The sequence below is a fragment of the Rhincodon typus genome, chromosome 5 (assembly GCF_021869965.1).
Source record: "Rhincodon typus isolate 14 chromosome 5, sRhiTyp1.1, whole genome shotgun sequence".
Classification (NCBI taxonomy): Eukaryota; Metazoa; Chordata; class Chondrichthyes; order Orectolobiformes; family Rhincodontidae; genus Rhincodon; species Rhincodon typus.
The window spans coordinates 50,613,755-50,631,179 of NC_063336.1; the positions used below are offsets into that span (position 1 = coordinate 50,613,755).

At 39.2% G+C, this 17,425-nt stretch overlaps 1 protein-coding gene across 1 annotated transcript in view; it reads left to right on the forward strand.

Annotated features, from left to right (window-relative positions):
• The window catches only part of LOC109912251 (amine sulfotransferase-like), a 52,795-nt gene extending 36,405 nt beyond the window's left edge, over window positions 1-16,390 (forward strand). The window contains exons 4-7 of the mRNA XM_020511648.2: window positions 2,019-2,145; window positions 8,734-8,828; window positions 11,272-11,443; window positions 16,179-16,390. Of these exons, the coding sequence (XP_020367237.1) occupies window positions 2,019-2,145; window positions 8,734-8,828; window positions 11,272-11,443; window positions 16,179-16,294 (510 nt within the window). The 3' untranslated portion in view covers window positions 16,295-16,390. The remainder of the gene's footprint in view (window positions 1-2,018; window positions 2,146-8,733; window positions 8,829-11,271; window positions 11,444-16,178) is intronic.
• Window positions 16,391-17,425: the final 1,035 nt, after the last annotated feature.

Sequence of the window (17,425 nt, forward strand, 5' to 3'; positions counted from 1 at the left end):
ATAATAACTCTTCTTTTTCACTACATAATTAACCAATATATGAGAGATACTACAGACTGGATTCTGCCAGGAACAGAGCTTCCCATGATTTATCAGATTCTCATGATGTTGCTGTTAGGTTTGTTCATGCATGTTTTTGCTTTAATTTTTCTTTGTGCACTTCTAGCAATGTTTTAGACAATAATTGGCATGCTAATAACAAGATCTTTGGGACATTAGTGAACAGAGACCCAATAAGATTGCTAACTGTGATTAAATCTAAGAGTTTTCGTCCCATGCTGAAGCCATTAGTCACCCAGTATATCCTTTTCTGTGACCCACTGCCTTTCTGTGCCAATTGGGATGCAAAAACATTCCTTACCCAACTGAGTGATGTTTGCCTGCCAGCCAACGAGCCTTTTAACAAAATTTCCAACGTTAAACGTCTTGTAAAGAGAACTGTTAAAAAAAGGCAATAAAACATCTTTTTCAGTGTCTCTTTGATTTTCATCCATGGCTTTTCACTGCAGTGTTCTGGTGATTAAACTTAAATTCCTGTAGCCTACAGGCCAATCCTAGAAGTTTAGGGACTTAGGTCAAGGATTTTTTTTGGTTGGTGGAAGTTGGTGAAAGGAATGGTCAGGAACTTTGATGGTTAGTTAAGGGTCTCATTTTGCGATAGGGTTAACCCTAACTCTATCATCATTGGTAATGGTATGAATATGGTGGAACATGACTGGGGGAGGTTGCAACGTAAAAGTCTCCTTGGGAGCCCAGGCTGCAGGGAGACAGGAGGGGGAACCATTCTGATTCAGCTGATGGAAAGATCCTTCCTTGAGAAGGGTCACCCTTACTGAAAGACATCCTCACTCTCCGCAATGACTCACCTTCCTTGCCTGACTGGCTGTGGTAAACTCAACTCACTCACCTGTCCTCTGGGGCCTGTTACACTATTGACAGTAGGAACCACTTCTGAGGGAGCTGCTGGGACTGAAGAGTTATGGCCCCTCTGATTGGCAAAGATCACGTTATAAATGTAAGACAGAAAATATGACTTTAATGTGAGCTCATAATGGGAGCCCATCCTGCAGTAATCCTGGGCCAACATTTTAAAAAAGTTCCAAGATAATTCACTGAAATGTTATGAAGCCATTTGGAATGCAGTCACATAAGGCAGTGTTTGGCTGCCAGCCAGCGAGCCTTTTATTCATATTTTCAACGTTTGTATGTCTTGTAAAGAGAACTGTTCAAAAAAATGAACATCTTTTTTAATGTCTCTTTGATTTGATGATTAAACTTAAATTCCTGTAGCCTACAAGCCAATCCTAGAGGTTTCAAGATTTACGTCAAGGATTTTTTTAAACCAATGAAATAAAAGGATTCATAAAATAAACTGAATAATTCAGCAGAGTAGAAAAATTTAATGTCAAATCAGACACAGAATGGCAAAGGAAGTTTAAGAGAGGAAAAAGACAGACTGGGCTAAGTAAGAAAAAGAATCACATGCTTAAAATCTCCAACAATTCACAACCTGAAGGATGAGACTTCAGACTTTTAATTGTCTACTTACAGTGTAAGGGAAATATATTAATGTAAGAGCCATTAATAATTATTACAATATTAAATAGGTACTTGGACTGTTACCTGCTAAACTTAACATTATTTGGCAAGCTCAAATTGCAGTTAAAGTACAACTGCAACAACTTCCTGAAAGCCTTGGGGAGGGAAAGTGCAAATTGCTGATTTATAAAGCTACTAATGGTGTGGCACAGATGAACCAGCAACTTGTAGAGAATTGCAATTCTTTAAAATATCTTTTTCTTTTATATATATTTATGCAAGCTACTGGCCAGTTAGTGAATTAATAATAGCATGCAAGCCACATGCCTGTTGTTTCTTTGCTAAAATCTGGACCAATATGATCTGAAATTAAAGTTGAAAGCAAGTTGCTGAAATGGCTAATATCAGAATATACACCGTACTGAAGTGTTCTTGTTTGAATAATCTTTGTGTTCCACATTCTATTACTTCCCATGTAGGTTATTTATGTTGCACGGAATCCTAAGGATGTACTGGTCTCTTCCTATTATTTCCATCAGCATCTTGCCCTATATGAATCACCAAAGGATTTTCCAGACTTTCTAGAAAAATTCCTTGCAGGCAGAGGTAAACAGTTATAATTTCATGAGCGTTGTGTATACGAGATATCAGTTTGATCAGCAGATCTCATGCTTCTGTACACTGCTGTCTTTCATATATAAATATGTATTGAATTATAATGTACTAATTGGATGAGTCTCTTATCTCTTTGCATTCCATCTATCATTATGATATTTCTTTTAGCTGAGAGGAGTATCTTCAATTAAATGTAGGCATTTCTTAAAAAGAAGGTATTATCGTCCCCAGCAAAGAGTCCACATAGGAGTAATTTGCAAGACTCTGGCCTCAGTAAAAACATTATTAGTGGACAATGGCGGATGTAAAATGAAGATAGATTTGTGCACCTAAAATGGAACATGCCACATTATATGACAGATGACTTTGAATTCTTGCCGGAAGCTGTGCTCCTATCCTTATTAACGTGTCACACCTTGGATAAAATTGAACTTCTCTTTGGCCTTCCACACTGGGAGCAGACTGAGAGGAGATGGGCTGGGGAGCTCAGAGTTGAGAGGAAATGCAGAAGATAAAATGCTCAATGCATTCCTGACACCCTGGTTGGTTAAGGATCTCATTTTGCAATAGGGTTAACCCTAACTCTGTCATCATTGGTAATGGCATGGGTATGGTGGAACATGACTGGGGGACGTTGCAACGTTGAAGTCTCCTTGTGGGCCCAGGCTGCAGGGGGACAGGAGGGGGAACCATTCTGATTCAGCTGATGGAAAGATCCTTCCTTGAGAAGGGTCACCCTTCCTGAAAGACATCCTCACTCTCCGCAATGACTCCCCTTTCCTTGCCTGGCTGGCTGTGGTAAACTCAACTCACTCACCTGTCCTCTGGGGCCTGTTGCACTATTGACAGTAGGAACCACTTCTGAGGGAGCTGCTGGGACTGAAGACATCTGGTCCCTCTGATTGGCAAAGATCATGTTATAAATGTAAGACAGAAAATATGACTTTAATGTGAGCTCATAATGGGAGCCCATCCTGGATTAATCCTGGACCAATATTAGAAAAAAGTTCCAACATGTTATGAAGAATTTTGGAATGCAGCCACATAGTGATGGTGCAAATGGTGGAAGGATTGGTCAATGCCTAAGTTTTTAAGGAGATATTAGAATAAGAAGGAGACTGAGAGGGCTTTACAGAATGAATTTTAGACCTTCAAGTATTCAGTCTACCAAAGGTGGAGTAATTCAATTAGGGCACTCTAAAAGTCGGAATAGATGAAGAAAGATGTCTCAAATTTTCTGAGGAGTGGCAATTTCCTGCAGATAGCCACTCTGTACCTTTTCTTTATGCTGTGAATGGGCTCCGCATTTCTGACACCAGATTCCAATCAGGATTCCTTCAGAAATTCCATTCTGACGGTTCCATCATAACGCAGAAATGCCAAGAAAGGTGAACTACTTGTTCAACCACTTGTTCACAGCAGTCAGCTACCATATTCTGAAATTTAAAGATCCAAATTGCCAGCCATTTGGACAGCTGGTGTGGTTGAGTATGGTGGTTGGGTGCAGTGTCAGGTCTCATGGTAAGCGGTGTGTTGGGCCAGGGACTGGGGAAAGTAAGAGTTCTGGGGCTGGTGTTTTTGGGGAATTTTTAAATCTTTTCCACCTCACCTTAAAAAATATGCCCTCTAGTATTGAATTTCCCTACACTAGGGAAGCAAAACCTTTGCTATTCACCTTATCTATGCCCCTCATGATTTTATAAACCTCTATACGGTCACCCCTCAACCTCCTACACTCCTGTGAAAAAAGTCCCAGCCTCAGAAGTATTACTTTTAATTGCAAATAGTATGAAATATGCATGTTGTCTAGAATTAAGTGCAGAAGATACAACTTTCAAAAAGAATACTGAACTAGGTCTGTGCTCCCAGGGTCATTTTTGTCACACTTTAACCTAGTTTTGCCTGGGATCAATGAAAATTAGTAGACTTAGCAAGGGTCCCAATGTTACCTTTTAAAGGAAAATTGGATTGAGATTGTTTTTCTCCTCAATTAACTATTGTAACTATTAATTTCCTTCCTGTAACACACTAAACCAAACTCCTTCCAAGTCTGTAATCTGTCCCAGCTCAGAACTGGAGTCATTCTTTCATTACTCACCTATTTCTCTTCATGTCATCTTTGAGAACACCTTGTCCACAAAAGACACCCCTTCTATCTCAAACCTATTTCCACAAAACTGTGAAACATTCATGTTCCTCTTCTTTGCATATCCACCATCAAGAAAATCCACCTCAAAAATCCAGCCTTAACTCTTCCGTCCTTGTAGACTGCCATCCCATCTGCAAGCTCCCTTTCCTTCAAGTCTTTCAACTTGGTGTCATCTCCCAATTCCATTCTCCTATTTCTTGCAATTCCATGTCAGTGCACTAAAGTAACCTCAGTCAGGTCAACATCCTTTGTATTTGTGCACAAAATCCATGATCTCTCACCATCCTTCTTGAACAGGCTGCAAACTTGGGCACAGTTGATGTAATATTAGGCTAAAATGCCTTAACTGGTCTTTAAGATCAATCAAAATGAACACAAGCAGACACGTGCACTGAGCGAATAAATTTGTTCAATAATCATAAACTACTTCAGACATATTCAAAAGGTGAGCATCAAGTCCTTTTGCTCATTTGGGTTGCCTCAGTGATGGCTGGCACTTGGAGCTTGATCTCAATTTCTGGTCCGATGGTGAAGTCCAATGAACAGTGAAAAGTCTCTATTATTAATAGTATACTGGATTTGATGTCATGTGCTGAATTGCCTCTTCTGAGTACTTTTCCCAAGCATTCCCCTGTGCTTGGCAGTTAAAAACAAATACTTATCCACATGCCTTTTAAATGTTGTAATTATACTCGCATCCACCACTGCCTCTGACAGCTCGTTCCATACATGCACCACCTTCAGGTCCTTCTTAAATCTTGTCCCTCTCACCTTAAACCTATGTCCTCTAGTTTTGGACTCCCCTATCCTGGGAAAAAGACCTTGGCTATTCACTCTATCCATGCCTCTCATGATTTTATAATCCTCTACAAGGGCACCCTTCTAGCTCAAGCCCTCCAGTCCCAGCAATATCCCTGTAAATCTTTTCTGCACCCACCCAAGTTTAACAACATCCTTCCTATAGGAGTGTAACCAGAATAACCTGTTTCCACATATTTTTCTAATCTCCAATAATTGCTCATTACTATGTTCAATTAACCCTAAATAATCTGGTTTGGAGATATTATTTTTGAAAACATACACTACAGTTGACGGTGTATAACTCCCATCTACCAGTCAGCTGTGTGGAAAAACCCTCTTTTTATTCCACTCTTCAATACCCTGACAAAACCAGAGAATATCCTCTTTGCAGGCTCTCACGTTTCTCCTGGAGTTCCCTCGGGATTTCTCTTCTGTCTTCCTGTTTCTCATCTATGTGTTGCCCATCAATTATTACACCATTCCCAAACAGAAAAACAGGTTCAGATGTACACTGATGACAGGTAACTCTACTTCCCACATGCCACCACTCTTGATTACTCTTCTGCATCTGTGCTATCCAGTCTTGGTTGAGCCAAATACAATCGATATATTAGGGAAAATTGAAATCACAAACACTGATTGTTAGACTTAGATTATGTGATTGCTTTCTCAAGGCCCCTATCTCAAGTTGAAACAGCCTGATACCAGTCTCTTTAACCCAAAACTCAAGTTCTGACAGTATATCCTCTCCATCGCAAAGACTGTCGACATCTCCCTCCATGGATCCATCTCTGATTCAATACATCTGCTGCTGACAAACTTATTAATGCTTTTGTTGCCTCCAGATCATTTTATTTTTCTAGTTAACCTACTAACTTCTAGACTCCATAGACCTTTAGGTCCCTACAATATTCTATTGCTTACATCCTAACTCTCACTGTCCCTGTGCTCACTGAATTACATTGGCTTCCAGTCCAACTGTGCATCACTCTCAAAATTCTCATCCTCGAGTTGACATCTCTCTTGAACCTCACCACCTCACTCTCTGTAATCTCCTTCAGCCCTACAACCCTGCAAGAGCTATGCAATCTTACAATTCTAGCCCCTGATGTACCCCATGCTTTCTTTGTCTCACTTAGCATTCATTCAGCCATTCGGGTCCTAAGTTCTAGAGTCCCCTCCTTAAATCTTTCTGCCAGTCCACCTCCCTGATATAAGATACTTCTTCAAACCTTTGTTCTTTTTTTATTCCCAGGATGTGGGCATTGCTAGTTAAGGGCGCATTTATTACCCATTCCCAATTGCCCTTGAAAAGTTGATGGTAAAATAAAAAGAGAAGGTGCTGGTGAAACTTAGCAGGTCTGACAGCGGAAATGAAAAAAGAGTCATACTGGATTCAAAACATTAAATCTGTTAGCCTCTCCACAGATGCACCTGGATCTGCTGACCTATTCCAGTACTTACTATTTCATTTCCAGCTTTCACAATATTTGTTTTTAAGTTGACAATGAGTTGCTTTCTGGAACCACTGCAGCCCATGTGGTGTAGACAGACTCACTATGCTGTTAGGAAAAGTGTTCCAGGATTTTGACGCAGCGATAGTTAAGAATCAACAATATAGTTCCAAGTCAGGATGGTGTACGGTGAGGAATTTGCAGCTGATGGTGTTCTCATGTGTCTGCTATCTTGTCCTTCTAGTTGGTAGATGTTCTGATTCTGGAAGGTGTTGTCTGAAGAGCTTGGTGAGTTGTTTCAGTGCATTTTGGAGATAGTAGACCCTATCATCGCTGTGCATCGGTGGTGGAGAGAGTCAATATTGAAGGTCTTCAATGTAGTACCAGTCAAGCAGGCTGCATTATCGAGGATGGTGACCAGTTTCCTGGCTATTGTTGGACTTTTGTTGAAGTAGAGAGTATTCCATCACAATCCTGACTTGTTCTTTATATATGGTAGACAGGCATTGGGGAGGCTGGATGTAAGTTACTTGGCACAGAATTCCCAATTGCTGACCTGCTTTTATAGCCACAGCTTCACTTAGGTTTCTGCTCAATGGTAATCCAGAGGATGTTGTTAGTGGGGAATTCAATGATGGTGATGCCACTGAAGGTCAAGGAAATGGTCATTGTGTGGAACTTGTGTGGAATGTGAATGTTACATGCCACTCATCAGTCCAAGCCTGAATGTTGTCCAGGTCTTGCTGCAAATTGTCATGAACTGCTTTGGACGAGTCCCTGATTATGCTGAACAGTGTGCACTTTTAACAAACATTTCTATCCTGCTTTATGAAAGAAGGAAGGTTGTTGAAACGGCTGAAAATAGTTGGGCCTGAAGAACTCCTGCAGCCATGTCCTGGGGCTGGGATGATTGACCGCCTCCAATAATTACAACCATGTTGTTTTTATGCTAGGTATCGCTCCAGCTAGTGGAGGTTCTCCTACGTCCCCCTCCACCCTCCCTCTCTGATTCCTAGTGATTCCAGTTTTGCTCAGGATCCTAGCTGCCACACCCTGTCAAATACTCTCTTCTCCATTTTTGGAACAGGGCTGTCACGAGGTTGGGAGCTAATTAGACCTGACCTAGCCAAAACAAATGCCAAGGAACATGTTATTATTATGTGGGTGCTGCTTACCGGCACTGTTGACAACTACCCCCATCACTTTGCTGACCATTAACAGTACACAGACGCAGCAGTAAATGGCCATGTTCGACTTTGGATTTGGCCTGCTTTTTGTGCACAATACATATCTGGGCAATTTTCCACATAGCCAAGTAGATGCCAGAGTTGTGACTGTACTAGAACAGCTTGGCAAGGGATACAGTTAGTTCTGTAGCTCAAGTCTTCAGGATTAATACTGGAATGTTGTCAGGTCACACGGCTTTTGCAAAGTCCAGTGCCTTCAATTGTTTCTTGATATCATGTTGAGTTACTGAAACTGGCTGAAGTCTGTATCTGTGATGCTGATGACTTCAGGAGGAGGGTAAGACGGATTGTCCGCTCAGCGCTATCACTTTCACCAAGTTTGTTACCTGACTTTAACAGTGAAATGCCTGGGCATGTTTTAATTCATGAAAGGCATGATATAAAAGAAAGTTGTTACTGGTGTGATGAAATTTACAAGAATGTATAACTCTGGAATATAGGATTTTTGAAATGCTTTTGACAATTACGTTGCAGAAGCAAGTAGACTTGTAAAGTCCATTTTCTCATGAATTAAGTTGATAATGCTTTAATTGAAAATTGAACGCTGGGAATGCCAATTACTTTCAGGCATTAACTCCAGAAAAGTAAAGCCCTGAACTGAAGCATTGCAGATTTTTTTCTTCAAGCTTTTTCCAATAATACAAGGCTATGCCAGTGGTTTGGTCTTGAAACGTTATGGCTATTTGTAGTCAATATAATCATACTCATGAACCACCATCCAGATATTTATTTTAAGAAGCATACTGTAATTGCATCAGTTTTTTTTATGAAACAAAGTAAAGATTTGTGTTCTGCTTTATCTGATTATGTTAAATTGTGCAAAATGGTATAGATTGTGACAAATATGTTTTCATTTGTTTAATTGTTCATAATTATTAAAGCAATTGAACTGAAATATAACCTTGATTTGTTTTGTTCTCTCTAACAGTGGAATTCAGCTGCTGGTTTGACCATATCAGGGAGTGGTATGCTCACAAGGATGAATTCAACTTTTTGTTCACGACTTATGAAGAGTTGAAGAAAGTAATAATATTTTGAAAATATTACATTTTTCTATGTTCATATGATCAGGAGTAGGCCATGTACAATTTTGTACTTTCCTGCAATTCTCCAACCTTTTCAAGATATCTGCATTTCTCTAATTCTGGTCTCTTGGGTGTGCTGATTTTAATTGTTCTGCAATAATGGCCATGCCTTAAGATGCATGTGTTCAAAAGTTAGAATTACTTCGCTCAACCTCTCCAGCTCTCTTTCCTCCTTTTAAGATGCTCCTTGAAACCAACATCTTTATGCAAACATTTTTATCCCAACTGCCCTAAAATCAGACAACTTTTACATTAGTGATGCTCTTGTGAAACAACCGTGGACATTTCACTTTATTAATGGCACTATTCAGTAATGGTTGAGGTAATAGTAGTAATCTGGCTCTAACTATATGAGACTGTCTCCTAGTGCTAGGCTCCCTAACCAGCAGAATTAGTTTCCCTGTGTCAACTTCCCCTCAATGCTTGAAAACTTTGATGCAGTCACCCCTTGGTTTTTGAAATTCAGGCGAGTGTTGCACTAGATTACGCAATCTTTCCCAAATAATTTAATTCTTGGGGTCCAGTTACCATCCCAGTAAATCATTAATGAACTCCCTCCATGGCCAGTGTAAAAAAATTAGCAAGACGTGATTCCCAAAACTGAAACAGGTAAGTCCGAACCAGAGTTCTGTATAGCTACATCATGATATCTACCTGTTTGTTTTCCCTAGTCTGCTCGATATAAAGACCAACATTTTATTTGTCATTTTGATTATTTTTTATATACTGTGTATGATATTTTAATGATCATGTACGTGGATCTCGAGACTCCTTGGACCTCCACAGTTTCAAAGATTATCACTGTTTGGAAGGCACTTTGATCTATCTTCTTTAGACACCTATGGCTGGATGAGGAATACAATCAAGTGGCCTATTTGTTCACATAAAACTTGCCTGTGTTGAGTTTTATAGCCACATTTTGAATTGAAGTGAAGTATTATTTACATATGGTCATTAAATGAGATAATCAAATGGGTAATATAGTTGTATTTTGAGATGATCATGAACATGCTGGATGGGAGATATTGTCTCAATGGACTTTCAGAAGGCATTTGATTTGTCATGTACAGCAGGTTAGTAATGGTGAAAATACACGAAATTGTGGGTAACCTTGTGATCTACATCACCAATTGGTAGGGATTTAGAAATTAAAGGAATTCCCTGGTAGGATAAGACAAGTTGTGTTTGTGAGTATTTTGTATTATTAGCTATTGAACATCTGTAATAATAGTTTGGTTGAACAAAATTGATTGGAACTCCCATTTACTACAGGTATTCCTACTCAGTTCAAATCTGGATATCTAACTCTACTCCTTCATGTACTTTCACCATTGATAACCTGTTGTTTTATCTGTATTTAACCTATATCTGAACTGTGTGAAATAGCATGGCGTTTCCACATTGAACATTTTGACAAGTTTAAACTTTATTCTATTAACATAATAATTTGAGTTGTTTTAGTCATGTTTCCATAACCAAGACTAAAATCCTGAAAGAGGGGTATCAACAAATTGTTTGATCAGAATTTAACTTCCTAAAAAGTTGCATTTATGTAGCAACGTTCATTACTTTGTGGTGTCCCAAAGTATTTTACAAAATTAAGTAACTTTGACCTCTAGTCAAAGCTGTATCAAAAGGTCACAGAGATTTGCTGGCCATAAGCAAGGTCTGGCAACTCATCAATTAAGTCAAGATTGAGAGATATCAATGTGTGATCAACTTGGTATTGTGGGACAATACCAGGAGTGCAGGCTTGAAAAGATCATTTTATTCAAATAGGTATTAAAATCTTAGCCACTTTATTTACTTCCTTCTAAAGGGTAACCAGTGTTAAGAAACAAATCCTGGCCAAAACTCTTTGATCACATAATTAATTTAAAGAAAAGATTGGAATGTATTTACAATGAACTGTGTGAAATAGCATGGTGTTTCCACATTGAACATTTTGACAAGTTTAAACTTTATTCTATTAACATAATAATTTGAGTTGTTCTAGTCATGTTTCCATAACGAAGACTAAAATCCTGAAAGAGGGGTATCAACAAATTGTTTGATCAGAACTTAACTGAACAAATTTCCCGACGTGTTATCAGTTTTTACCTTTGAACATTGGACCTCAGATGAATCCAAAGCACTTTGGCAAGATTAGTTTTTAAAGATCTGCAGTTCGGTATCTAGAAATTAGCATATATATCAATAGTTTCATCACTTACCCAATTCTTAACAATATTAGTTATAGAAGGATTCCACACTCTTATGGGGCATCTAGTGAGTAATTTCACAGTGAGTGAAATTGTTTTACTTTCGAGGGTTGAAGAGGTTGTTGCCATTCTTAAGTTTCAAGGATACGTAACTGTATTTACTGCATTGACCCCTGACAGGATCTTAGAGCATCAATACAAAAAATTTGCAACTTTGTTGGAAGACAGCTGGATGATGAAAAACTGGACAGCGTGTTAGAACACTGCGGGTTTGATATTATGAAAAAGAATCCAATGGCCAATTATGAAGGAATTCCCAAAAAATCTGAAGAAGGAGCATTCCTTCGGAAAGGTACCTAGCAAGATTTTGTAGAATTATAGAATCATACAGTACATAAGAGGCCCTCAGCCCATTGAGTCTGCACCATTAAAAAATAACTCTAAATCTACACTAGTCCCACTTTCGAGCACTTGGCCTTAAATGTCATGACATTTTAATTGCTAATACATGTATTTTTAAAAAGTTAAGGTTTCTCTCCTCAACTACCCTTCCAGGCAGTGCATTGCAGAGGTCTACATCCCTTGGTGTGAAAAATCTTTCCTCAAATCTCCTCCATACCTCTTGTGTTTCACCTTAAAAATATGCTCTCTTGTTATTGACCCTTCAACTGAGGAGAACAAATGGTTCCTATCCACTCTATTTATGCCCCTCATAATCTTATACACCTCAATCAGGACCACCTCAGTTTTCTCTGCTCTAAAGGAAACATCCCCAGCTTATCTATCACCACTTCATAGCTAAACTGCTCCATCCTAGGCAACATCCTGGTGAATCTCTGCACCCTCTCCAGTGCAATCATGTCCTTTCTATATTATGGTGACCAGACCTGAACACAGTCCTCCAGCTGTGGCCTAATCAAGTTTTGTACAGTTCAAATATAACCTTTATGCTCTTAAAATCTGTGCCACAACTGATAAAGGCAAGTGTCCCTTATGCCTTCTTAACTACCTTATTAACTTGTCCTGTTCCCTTCAGGATCTGTGGACAAATACCCTAAGATCCCTCTGTTCCTTTGGGCTTCATTGATTGGGTACTCCCTGGTTTTGCTACTACTTCCAAAGTGTATCACCTCACACTTGCTTGGGTTAAATTCCATCTGCCATGATCTGCCCAACTGACCAATCTAAGACCTTCTTCATCACTGCCAACCTTTGTGTCATCCGTAAACTTACTTATCACCACCACCATCCCCTGCATTTTCTTTCATATCGTTTATATATATAATGAACAATGAGGGAACCTGTGGTATTCTGATAGACATTGATCTCCAGTCACATAAACAGTCTTCTACCACGCTTTGTCTCCTACTAGCTGAACCAAATTCGGATCCAACTTGCCAAGTCACCCTGGACCCCATGTGTTTTTACCTTGGCTATCAGTATCCCATATGGGACCTTGTCAAAGGCTTTGTTGAAATTCATATGAACAATATTAACTGCATTACCTTCATCCACTCAACTGGACACCTTGTTGAAAAATGACCTCCCAAATTATTTGAATATAAATGGAAGCATAGGAAAGATAAAGCAGACAAAGAGGCCATGCGGTCCATCATGTCAAAGCCAACTGGGTACTCAGCTCCATAGAATCCCTACAATGTGGAAACAGGCCATTTGGCCCAACAAATCCACACCAAATCTCTGAAGAGCATCCCAACCAGACCCATCCCCTTATCCGAGGACCCTACATTTTCCATGGCTAATGCACCTAATCTACACATCCCTGAACACAATGGGCAATTTTAGCATTGCCAATTCATCTAACTTGCACATCTTTTGACTGTAGGAGGAAAGCAGAGCACCCGACAGAAACCCATGCAGACACAGGGAGAACATGCAAACCCCAGACAGACGGTCACCTAGGGTGGAATCGAACCCAGGTCTCTGGCAGCAGTGCTAACCACTGAGCCAATGTGCCACCCATAAGCTAGTCCCACTCCTCTGCCTTTTCCCCATAGCTCTGTAAATATCTTCTTATCCGACCATCACCCAATTTCCTTTTGAAAGGCACAGTTGTATCTGCCTCCACCACACCCTCAAGCAATATATTCAAGATCTCAACCATTTGCTTTGTTTTAAAAAAAAAGCATCCTCTCTTGCCAATCACCTTATATCAATGTCTTCTGGTTCTCAATTCCGACACCAAAGGGAATTTTTTCTCCTTATCTATTCTGTCCTCACACCTTTATTGAATCTCTTCTTAACTTTCTTTTCACTAAAAAGTCATAGCTTTGATAATCTATCCATGTACTCTACCTGAAGTCTGTCCCCAGGACTATTCTTTCCTGCATTCTCCTAACCCTTCGCGTCTTTCCTGAAGTGTAATGCTGAGAATTGAGCAGTTATCCCATTGAGATTGAATCAGTGTTTTATAAACATTTACCATAACTTTTTTGCTTTTGTATTATAAATTTATGCTCCTGGTGCTGCACTTTCCATTTTTGGAACATGTCAGGAATTTAGACTTGGAGGTCAGTGTGTTCAGGTGAGAAAAAAGACTATGGTCAGCAAGTCATATGGGAGCATGCAGCCCTTGGAAGCCAAGTCTCTGATGAGTATTCCTGTCGTACAAATTTTTGTGATTCAAGTATGAATTTGTATACAGCTACCCAATGGAGTTGTGTTTCTGGGCGAGCGTTAGTATTGCATCCATCTGTGTGCTTAAGTAGATATAGTCCTCAAGGGAAAAAAAAATCTGTCTGTCTCTCGTTCTCGCGCTGTCTCTCTGTTTTAGAGCGATGGCTTGAGGGATACTTCTGTATCAACCATGATTGACCAGAAATTTCTCCCTTCTTACTGCCTCCATGGGGTGTGATAGAAAGATTAGCTGATTATCAACCTGTCCATTTCATTGATCCTGCAAACTCTGGTGGGGCCAGCAATGGCAAGCACCAACAGGCACAATGCTACAAGTTACATTGTCCCAAGATTATGTCTCAAGACATCGTTTTCTCCATTAAAAGCTGAAACTACTTTTACGAGAAAAAGAAAAAAAAATCAGAGGAAGTTAGGGAAAGTTAATTTCGTTCACCTTAATTTATCAATACAGAAAGTCACTCGGGGTTCCCCAGTGTAACACTCAATTATTTCTCAAAATGTCCCAGGATTTTTGCTGTCGATTGGAAGTTTATTCAGTGCATTGGTCATTCTTGGTGTGAAAGAAACATCTTGATTTTGTGTCAAAATTGTGTTTCTAGTTTGAATCAGTGTTCCTTTGCACATGGCTGATCTTAAATTACTTAAAGATTATGTTTTTACATCACATGTATGGTGTATTCCTCAATGAGGTGGGGGTCAATTTAACTTGTGTATGCAAGTTGGGAAGCAGGAGACAGTGGATCCACTCTGCAGCCCAGTTCATCTTTTTCAATGGCAGTGAATAGACAGAAAATGCGGCAGCATTTAAAAAGGGTGACTGACTTAACCTTGGTAACAACAGTAAAAATTGTCCCCATTTCTTGGATGTCTCCTTACAAGGCTGAAAATCTTTAATTCCCCTGTATGACTCAGATTGCTAACACTACAAATCATGCTTTACATTGCTTTTAAAGCTTGAATGTCTCCCTTTTGCATTGGGAACTAAAATTGGACATAATTCTCAATTAGATGGGATCAGAATGGACCTTGAATGATTATGACTATTTTTTGGTGTATTCAACCATCTTGTGTATATAGTTCGAGATTCCGTTGGTTATGTTAGTTTCTGCTTTGCATTTGTCATTTGTATAATTTAGGGTGTTAAAACTCCTTGTATCATCCATAGCATTTCAACATGACAGTTTTCTGCATTTAGTCTCATTAAATTTTTCCAATATAAATCTGCAGATTTTTACATATTTTTCTGACTCGTTGTTATTTCTAAGCTGTATTTATTGATATTCTTATTGTTTGTCTGCATTGAGTTAATGAATTCAGGTCAACTGGTTAAATTTTTTAGCATCACTCATCCAAACAGCAAGTCTTGGGGGAGACCTCATTTAGCATTTGCACCCTTCCTAAGTATAACTGTTTTCTTAACTTTAGTTAATTGTTTATCTACTGCCAAGATTTATTGGCATCTCCACATTTCTTCCCCCAAAATATGCTTTGTTGATAACATTTATAAAAATATATTAATTAATGGTACAAAGTTGCAGTGGCTGAATGAAGCTTTGATAAATCCCTCAACATGTAGTCCTGGCCCTTAGAATGTGTCAGTCTGCAGTATTTGGTCATCAAATCCAAAGATTAGGATCACCACAGCTTTTACTTTAATAGTCTTTTGTAGAAGACCTTTTCTTAAATGCCTTTTGAGTGTCCTTGCCAATAACCTAAAACAAGCAAATATGGGAAGGGCTTGTTAGTCTAGGGGTATGATTCTCGCTTAGAGTGCTCTGCAGTGTGGATATGCGAGTGGTCCCGGGTTCAACTCGCGGACCAGCCCCGGTATCTTATTGGGACAGCACGGTGGCTCAGTGGTTAGCGCCAGGGACCCGGGTTCGATTCTGCCCTCGGGCGACTGTCTGTGTGGAGTTTGCACAGTCTCCCCGTGTCTGAGTGGGTTTCCTCTGGGTGCTCCGGTTTCTTCCCATGGTCCAAAGATGTGCAGGCTAGGTGGATTGGACATGCTAAATTGCCCGTAGTGTTCAGGGATATGTAGATGAGGTGGGTGATAGGCGGATGGGTCTGGGTGGGATGCTGTGAGGGTTGGTGTGAACTTGTTGGGCTGAAGGACTTGTTTCCACACTGTAGGGATTCCATGGTACTTCTTACATATGTAAGGACCTAATGCCCATCTTTCACTACCATACCATTATTGAAACAATTAGTATGAGTACAGTAGGAACTAGGGCTGTTCTCCTTGGGTTTCTTCAGTGGCCATTGCAACCAACCAACCAAAAGCAAGTTTTCTTTTAAGACTTCAGAACTAATACTTGGAAAGCCAACTTCTCTCAATTCACATCCCAAGTTGCCCATGTCCTGCTCTACCTCTTTTTATTTGCTTATTGCATTGATCCTGTTTATGAAATTGCATTTTTTCTTTACAGGTACAATTGGAGACTGGAAAAATCACTTCACTGTGGCTCAATCTGAAATGTTTGATAAAGTTTTCCAAGAAAGAATGAAGGATGTGCCTTTAGAGTTTATCTGGGACAATGAATAAATAAAATGCAACAATTAACAGCATGTGGTGTTCCAAAAACAAATGAAAGAAAATAAGAAAAAGAGAATATGTAAGTCTAAACAGGTTATTTGTGGAGAATTACACTAAGAAGGGTAAATTTATACATTTTAAGTATAATTCAATGCATGAAAGTTTAGGTGCAAGCAAGCATTAACCATTTGATTACTACTCATCATTCAAATGCTGTGGTTTAGTAAAAATTGATAATCTGGACTTTTTGTGTTTTATGTTTGGAGAATACAGTTCTAATTTCAGCATTGAAAGTGAGGAGACAGATACTCAAGATTTTCAATTATATTCAAGTATTGTGCAAGATAGAGAACAGCTTTATATTATTTGCCAAAAACATTAGAGTATTATCACGAATTTCTCAAAGTTCAGACTTGGGAAAATCAGGAGCATGCATGTTCTTGATTTTTTTTGTAGTCTAACAAGTTTGGATGCGTTAGTTTCTGTTAGAAGTTCTTTCAGATAGTTAATTGTTTTATTTTTCCATGGAAAAGATGTATAAATGTAGATATTCAGCTGTAAAATTTAAAAATTGATCACTATGAAATGCTAAGTACATTTACATAGAATTACATTTACAGCACTGGAACAGGCTATTCAGCCCAATTCTGGAAAATGCTGGTGTTCATGTTCCATTCAAGTCTCCTCACAGCTATCAGCATGCATGCCATAAAAATAATGGCACTCTGATAGAAAATGATTACTCCAACTTCTCTCACAAAGCATGATCATGGCGTCAAGAAATGCTATAGGGAATTTCTACTGCTGCTGCTGCAGAGCTTCCTCACTTCTCGATGGTCCAAGAAGCTCAGCATCTATATCCTGCTCCCTTAGACAGAAACTGTCTGCTGCTGTCCTCAAAGATTCCAACCATTTCACAGTCTACTACTGTCCCTGTTGTTTCAGGTGAAACAATCATTTAAAAATTCTTACCCTAGTGTCACCTTTAGCTTTGCAGCCATGAACTGATAAAGTGGTTAATTGATTAAGTTTCCGGTAAATCGTAACTTCTTAGAGGAAGACTCACTGATGGTCATGAATGGGAGGTGATTAGGCATTATTTGTTGAAAATAAGCATTCCCCTGGTTCATATATAGTGCA